An 8613-nucleotide genomic window follows, 5' to 3' on the forward strand; every position below is an offset into this window, starting at 1 on the left:
AACATTATCACAATAATAAAGTTAACATGCTGATGTTTATCATCTTAACCATCTTAACTTAATATGATAGCATGCAAGCTCCAGTCAAGTTACAAGGAAACATTTAATCATGGATGGATTACTGAACAAAACAACTAGAGACGAGACAAAGAATGAGCATAAAGAGACACACAGAGAGATGCATAAGGACTACAAAGAGACACAAATCAACAACATAAAGAGACCAAACAAAAGTCTGTGTGTCTTGCTCCTATGTAGCAGAGGTGGTGGGGCCATTTTGCACATCTGTGCCCAGGGCCCCATGGTCTCATAATCCCCCCATGTACTCAATGTATCAACAACATAGATGGTGAACATCAAGCTGTTAGGATCAGTCCCTCAAAATAAAAGAGCAAGGCTCAATCACAATCACACAGGAAAAATCCATTAGAGAGGAGACACAGATACCAACGTCTCCACTAAAAGAGGGAGCCTCGATGGAGTACAATGCTGCCACAAGTAAGAAATTCAACCGTCTCAACTGGATCACACTGAAGATTGCTGAAAACATTGCTGCATAAGAGAACCAGGAAGGGATTTCACATTAAAGCTACAGTTGATAACTTTAATGATCCTAGTATACGAGACAGAGGATCTGTTACGAAAACAGGTTCCTCTGCCTCATCTTAGTGCTCCTAACGGCATTTGCAAGATTGCAGAAACACGACCAGGCAGAGCCGAGGATCTCGAATGCAGCTGTCAATCACTGCTCATAAAGCTCATGAATTCCAATCAAACTGTCAAACTAGGCAGCGCTGATCAATTATGAATCAAGATCCTATTACTGGATTGCTTATTTCAAATGTATTTAGAAACATACTTTAGTGTACGGTTTGGCTGTAAAATGAGCCCGGTGGCCTGTGCTTGGTTCTGGTTCTTTTCAACATGCGGCCGAGCTCCAAACCTTCTCATTTTACAGCTAAACAGTCGCAGCGGAATCTTGCAAATGACATTAAGAGAACTAAAAGGAGATTTTTTTAATACAGATTATTTTTCTCATGTGCTACTGTCAGGATATAGAGAAAAATATGTATATTTGTATTATAGTTACCAATCAAAATTACAGGGACTCCCATTATCCATTTTCCTGCTCTTTAATGTGACACTGACTGCAGTCTGTGTGTGTGTGTGTGTGTGTGTGTGTGTGTGTGTGTGTGTGTGTGTGTGTGTGTGTGTGTGTGTGTGTGTTGGTATGCATAACAGTACAGTGTCACAGGTGCTGCACCCTGGCCACCTGCGGCCTCCCTGCTCCCTGTCAGAGTCAGGTGGAGGGTAACGCACACCTGCAGCTGGCAGACCCACACTCTCCATTAGCGGGAGAAAGCTAGGAGACAGAGCACTGAGGCTGTGAGCCGCAGCACCATCTGGGAGACTGATAAGGAGGTAAAGGGCGCTGTGGTATTGTGGCCCCCTGAAGAATACGGGTGGAGGAAAGTGAAACGGCTCTAATGTATTCTGACAAGTCTCCAATTTACAGGATGCAAATAGCGTACAAGGAGGAGTGATGGATTCTGCTCCAATGTTCATTTTGGAAACTATTGTAGATGCAGTTTTAGTCTTTAGATATAAATGTTTATTTAGTTTTAATCACAGTTTTGTCCTTCATACTTTAAGTCTAGTTTTAGTCGACAACAAATCAAAACGTTTCAGTCTTTAGTTTACTGCCTTGACATTTTAGTCAACTTTTAGTCAAAATGTTTTTTCTCTTAATTCTGTCAGCTATTGAATGTTTGCATTTTTTTTTTATCTTTTTGGACAGAATAACAAAGACAACTGGTAATAAAATGTAATCAAATAAAATGCTTTTTTTCAGTAAATGCTACCTGTTTTGTTGTAACAGGGGGATGTTTTTATTTTTATTCTTTTTATTCTTCAGGAAAAACTTGATTTTTTTTTTTTTTAGAAATCACATAAAAGAGACGACAGACTTAAAGCAAACCAGCAAACTGTATCACAGATTTTTTTATTTAGTGTTAGGACAAGAACATTCAGTGCTTCAATGATGCTTAATCCTGCTTCTAAACCGTGCATGTTTATAAAATAATCTAAAAGATTAAGATCTAATAATCTAATAGATTAAGATTAAGATAAGAATTATCTTGCTTTGAACTAAGGGGCCAAAGCATGTATGATCATGATCATTTAAAACATGTAAGTGTCAATGGTTTTAAGTGGGGCAGCGTTTAGGTTTTTTTTTAAGAGCCATGCAGTGTCTGAATAGAGCACAGCTATGAATTTGTGAGTGGTCTTGATCTTGTTCTTTTCAAGTTTAGTCTTCAGGTTTTGTCATATATAACTAATATACAGATGGTGAAACATGTACGCAGCCCTCTATCAGCATTAGGAGATGAATACCATACACTGTCTGATGTCCGCCGGGATGCAAAACCAGACACAAAAGGCCACCAGACCATGAGTAGATAAATGAACGAGGAGGGGAACAAAAGGACTCTTTGGGTTCACTGCTAACCACAAACCGTGCAAACCATTAGTGTGCACTAATTTGCCTTTTGCAACAGTTTCTACAGTCACATAAGAGTCTTCATTGTTATTGTGCAGTGTTGCTCATGTAAATGTGATGTTTTTTCCCCAGGAAAAACAGGTCAGGTATCAGGTCAGTGTTCCCTGTGTTACGAGTACCACTGTGTTAAAGAGAACAAGACCTGGGAGGAAGCCCAGACGTATTGCAGAGATCATTACACTGACCTGGCCGAAGTGTTTGACATCTTGACAGATGTGAAGAGACTCAATGACCTTAAAAATAATTAAGATAAAGATGGTAGTGTGATGATTGGTGCACAGTGGGGGAGATTAACAGAAGTGTTTGCATGCAGCACAGCTACAGAGTGGCTTGAGAGTGGCGTTGATCTCGCTCTGTAGACGTGTATACTACAAATATTAAGCCTAAAGTGGAAAAAACAAAAAAAAAACATCTAAATTCTTTGCATGTTTCCCGCTGCACACACAAAAAGCCACCTGCCATCAGAAACTATAGGACTTGTGGAAATAATATTGACACACTTACAATATTAGGGGCTCAAAAAGAGACAGAACGTGTGTTTTAGTTGTGTTAAACATGATAAAAAAGAAGAAAAGCAGCAGTTATGTTTTGTGTAGGTATAGGAGCAACATGTATTGAAAATGTATTGTGAAGTCTGTTTTTATTAGCTGGATTTGGAAGGATAAAATTTGTATTGAAACACAAACATCAGTAACCATGAAAATAACTGTGAAACACGAGTTCAAAATGAACAGTGACAGTGTAAACAGAGCCATTTAAATGTTTGAGTAGTTTAGATTAAATTAGTAAGAATATGCTTAACTTGACTTTGGATTTTACAAATTGAATTGTTGGCAATGCAAAAATGTGTATTTTTTTTTGTATTCTCCTCATTAGTAGATTTCTTTGGAATGACGTCGTTCTTTCTGCATGTTGGACAGTCGACGTGTGTTCATCTTTCTTTACCTGTTACATCATGTAAATTACATCCTTGTCATCAATGGATCCTTTCTCCTCTGTGATGGACATCTCCGACTTCTGTATTTCAATATTCAAATGCTGACATTCATGTGGCCAAAGGAGAGCAGCTGCCCGGTTGATTTGTGAGTCTTCATCAGTGCACGAGGAGAGACAACAGCGTGAAGCGCCTAAAAGGAAGACTCAGAAGATGTAAGTTACCATTCTTTTCTGTCATTTTAATATAGTGTTTATTGTGCAGAGGTAGACAGAGCAACATTGTCTTTCTTCAGTTTATATTTCACGAAATCTAACATCAAATCAGATTGACACTTTGCCTTTTTTTATTTGCCAGACTTACAAAACAAATCCGCTTATTTCAAACAAGTTTTATATTCACAATTGATTGTATTTTAAATCTCAATTTTACTCAATGTTCAGTTTTGTTTTTGTACAAAGTGTGGACACAATGAGAAAAAAAACAATAATTCAAACAAATATAATAACGCTTTAATACTTTGGAGGTCTGTGAGGCTAGTGGAGTACTTCTTGCCCTGGGTTTCATCCTTCAGGTTCAGGATTTGGTTTGTTTTGGTGCTTTTTGGGGGATGCATACAGCTTGCTCTGCAGACAATACACAGGGCTAAAATAACACCCGTTCCTTTTTCTGCTTGTTCCTAGAAAAATGTTACAGCTTTATATTGTTGTATTAGAGAATACTAGTTAGCACCATATCTTACTTCTCCAATGACACTAAATATAATTTACAGTAGGGTTTGCTCACTCATAATACAGAAACTTGACCAGACTTTATTTTATGATTCATAACGATAGCACAACTGTAATTGCAACTTTGCAGTGTAATACGTAATTTTCTAGCTTTAACAAATGGTGGACACAATAACAGGAACACCTGAATATGAAATGCAATCAATTAGAATGAATGCTCACAGTACAATGCCTAGTTTTTCATGACATTGAGTCAGAAGGCCGTTGATTTGACCGATACATTGTCATGACCGATAGCATCTCACATGGTGTTCCTCTTATTACCTGTACATTAAAGAAATGACAATAATTCTGATAATAGAAGCAAACACCAGAACAACACCAGAACAACAGAAACATTCATTTTAGTTTGTTGTATTATCTGTACTTTATTCAAATAAGTCACATGGGGGAAAAAAGAAAAGTTCTGGTTTGACTATGTTTACAGAGAGAGAGCAGGGCCGCCTTTCAATCAGAGGGTCGGCGGTTCGATCCCCGGCTCCTGCTCTACTAGTCTCGTGTCAATGTGTCCTTGAGCAAGACACTTAACCCCAGAATGTCTCCTGTAGCTGCGTCTACGGTGTGTAGATAGATACTGAATTGTAAGTCGCTTTGGATAAAAGCGTCTGATAAATGACCGTAATGTAATGTACATATTTCTCACCTCTTCCTTTTTAGACTTAACTTTGTATACTGGAGGGAGTGGTCATGTTTTATGTTTTTTTTTATAACTGAACAAACAAATGGAGACAAGCTGCTAAAATAATTAGGTTCACTGCACACTAAAATATCAGTTTCATCTAACAGAGAAAACATGCAGTGGAGTCTGTTTGTGCTCATTATGATGGGTAAGTGGATCGTCTGCTACTGTTTTCATTTCTTTTAGCTAGAATCACTTCAGCTAAAAACAATTGCACATCAAATTAAGGGGGCATGATGTCATTTTATTACAACATTCTTGCTATTCTCTCACCGCCAGTACGGAACATACTGTATTTAATTTTCTCTGTTATCAGGTCAGTGTTCCTTCTGCCTCTGTCGCTTCTACCACTACCACTTTGTTAAAGAGAACAAGACCTGGAAGGATGCTCAGATATATTGCAAAAAGAACTACACTGACCTGGCCAAAGTGTTTGACATGACAGATGTGAAGAGACTCAATGACTCGGCAAGTAATCAAAATGAAGCCTGGATTGGACTGTACAACAAAAGCAGTGTCAACAGGACGTGGTTCTGGTCTCTGCCAGGGGTGGAGTTCAATGATAGTGAGACAAAATGGCGTGGTGACGAGCCGAATGATAAGGCCAGTCCTGAAAACTGTGTAGTGGCCAATTCCGGCAACAAGTGGAACGATGACCCTTGTAATGAGAAGTATCCATTTGTCTGCTACAATGGTGAGAATATGTGGCTAATAATGTTATGTGTATACAGAATATCACACTGTCTCACAATAGTTTTCCATGTGGACATATACTTCATCTTTTTGAGGTATGGGGATAAAAATAAATAAAAAAATCCACAAATGAATCCTTATCAAGTATAGACGACTTTTATTTTTATTATGTGAAATCATGTTAATCATGTTAATCTATTGCACATGTTTATTTCACATGTTTAAAGTAAGAAAATAGGATTTTATGAGAAGAAATAATACAAATGTGTAATTCTTAAGTTTTTCTGTTCATTCCACAGAAACAAATCAAAACCAATTCTATTTTATTAACGAATCGAAGAACTGGCTAGAGGCTCAGAGCTGCTGCAGAGAACAATACACTGACCTGGTCAGTGGACAGTTAAATGACAGTGAATTCAAGACTAAGATAAAGTCTGGGGAAAACGAAGACTTTTGGATCGGCCTGTTCAGAGACACCTGGAGGTGGTCAGATGGGAGTAATTTGTCTTTCAGATCCTGGGATCCGATGCAATTTCAAAATGAAGATGGCAAGAAATGTGCTATGACTATGTCTAATGGAAAATGGAGCTCCGATAACTGCAATAAGACAAAACCCTTCTTCTGCTATGACAGTGAGTACTTATTTGCTACATGTACACAAGCTCCATCTGCTTTTTCATGTCAATCCTGTTTATGTTAGAGACTTTGTTATGACGCTGCTAGCTCTATAATAAAATCACTCACTTAAAGGTCCACTGTGTAGGGTTTTGGCGTCATCTAGTGGTGAGGTTTCAGATTGCAACCAGTTGAATCAGCCAGTGTCTGCTTAGTGGGAAGTGAGTGTTGAAGAGAGAGAGAGAGAGAGAGAGAGCGAGAGAGAGAGAGAGAGAGAGAGAGAGAGAGAGAGAGAGAGAGAGAGAGAGAGAGAGAGAGAGAGAGAGAGAGAGAGAGAGAGAGAGAGAGAGAGAGGGGGGCTCCTTGAAGAGGACCCGCTCCATCTGCAGATACAAACGGCTCACTCTAACCAAAACACAAAGATTCCTATTTTCAGGTGATTATATATTAAAGAGAACATACTTAATAATATTAAATCCCATTGCTTCCAATAGAGCCCCTTAAATGTTCCTTAAAAGTTGCAGAAGGCATTTAAAGATCATCAGCATCAGCACCAATTATTTAGGCAGTGATTTAAAGTGACCATATTGGAGCGCAGCGCTCTCAACAATCGAGAGAACACCAACAAAGCTGCTGCTATGATCCTGTGTTTGTGTCTATCTCTACCGTGACAGATGAAGTGATCCTGATCAAGAAGAACAAGACCTGGGAGCAGGCCTTGACTTACTGCAGAAAGAACCACCGTGAACTGGTCTCCATCACTGACCCTCAAAAGCAGGGATGGGTCGCAGAGATAGCCAAGGGTGCCGAGACTACCCACGTCTGGACGGGACTGCGCTACACCTGCACTCTGGGTTTCTGGTTCTGGGTCAGTGATGAGACCGTCCTCTACAAGAACTGGGAACTCCAGGGTGAGATGGATGAATGTGACATGTCTGGAGCCATGAAAACAGGAGGAGAGCATACGTGGTCCAAAAAGGATGCTTCCATGGAGTTTAATTTCATCTGCACTAAGTATTAAAACCCAATCTACTGGTGACGGGCGTTCTATATATTTACTCAGGTTGTTTGCAGTGGTGTGACTTTTATGTATCCTTATCTTCTGGGTTTATGGAATGGCATTCTGGGAAACGTAGGCATCACAATCTAAGGGGCAGAGACATGAAATTACAGACTCTCCAACAGCAGATTTTATATTGGGAATGTGGCTACATGTAAGTCAATTACAAAGTTTCACAAGATAACTATGAATGTGACCCTGTACCAGGTTTTTCTGTCTCCTTATTCTGATTCAGGAACACCTGATTGATCACTTATTATTTTCTGTTGTTGTATTGTCTTTCTCTATAAGTATTATAAGTAAAGTAGTATATGAACTCATTTATTGGAATTAGTGCACAAAAAAAGTAAAAGATAAATATAGTATAAAAAAAATATAGTATCCATGACGTGTGCACTGCAATGTTTCAATGCATTGTGTCACATTTTATACATGCATAAATGAACAGTCGTGCAATAGGACACCTGTCAGTCATGATGCAAGACGATGACTCATAAATGCCCAAAATCTCAGTTGGAAGTAAACTAGTGAATGTCTACTAGTATCGGTGAATATAATGTGTGATGATTTCATACACAGAAATGGTCTGTTAATTCAGAATATTCAGTTTCATTCAATATTCTCAGACTTTCCTTCCATAATGTCAATTTTCCAAGAGCTCTGGCCTCCCTAAATGCAACACCTGTGTTTACCTTTAATGACATGTCAAGATGGCTGCTGTGAAAAGGCCCAATTGAATGAAACTGAAGAATATGAATTTCAAGAATGGGAATTTTGAATGACAGCAAGACTTTCATTACATGTTTGGAAGTTTGTATTTCAAACGCTATCTTACTCTGTGTGTGAATATTAAACAAAGATCATGTACAGCATTTATTGCAATTTAACTGGGAGAGATGTAACATGAATGTAACTTGGGTAATAAATAACATTATAATATAACTTCATCAACATAGTTACTGAGCCATTTTTAAATGCATAACACACTTGAGAATTGTTGAGTTCATTTGTGCGGACCAGATTTAAACTTTTGATGTTAATGAGGAAAAATCTTTTGGATTAAACTTGATCTCTGGCCAATGATTTATTCATGTCTTTAAATAAAAAAAACATTCAAAAGTAAATGGACTGCAGGTTGACTTAAAGTTCTGATTTTACAGTACATTGTTTTCTATTTGAAATGGTAACATCCATGTGACAACCAGAGTCTGTGAAGAGGATTAATATAGTAGTGTGAGCAGTCTTCATCGGCAGAGAAGGGAGAGACATCAGAGCACAGTG

At 38.4% G+C, this 8613-nt stretch overlaps 1 protein-coding gene across 2 annotated transcripts; it reads left to right on the forward strand.

The window, feature by feature from the left end:
• Positions 1–1899: 1899 nt before the first annotated feature.
• Positions 1900–8389, forward strand: LOC137874537 (C-type mannose receptor 2-like). Of its 2 annotated transcripts, XM_068713270.1 has the most exons (5): positions 1900–3709; positions 5072–5112; positions 5281–5658; positions 5957–6289; positions 6947–8389. In XM_068713270.1, exons 2-5 carry the CDS (start codon positions 5079–5081, stop codon positions 7291–7293), a joined length of 1092 nt encoding a protein of 363 aa, XP_068569371.1. In that variant the 5' UTR covers positions 1900–3709; positions 5072–5078; the 3' UTR covers positions 7294–8389. The 2 variants fall into 2 exon arrangements, with proteins under 2 accessions (XP_068569371.1, XP_068569373.1); XM_068713272.1 differs by lacking the exon at positions 1900–3709 and having other exon boundaries at positions 4912–5112.
• The last annotated feature ends 224 nt before the right edge of the window (positions 8390–8613 follow it).

This window comes from Cebidichthys violaceus, unplaced genomic scaffold (genome assembly GCF_023349555.1).
Source record: "Cebidichthys violaceus isolate CVI_PGR_0920_01 unplaced genomic scaffold, fCebVio1.0.p SCAF_19, whole genome shotgun sequence".
In the NCBI taxonomy this organism is placed as follows: Eukaryota; Metazoa; Chordata; class Actinopteri; order Perciformes; family Stichaeidae; genus Cebidichthys; species Cebidichthys violaceus.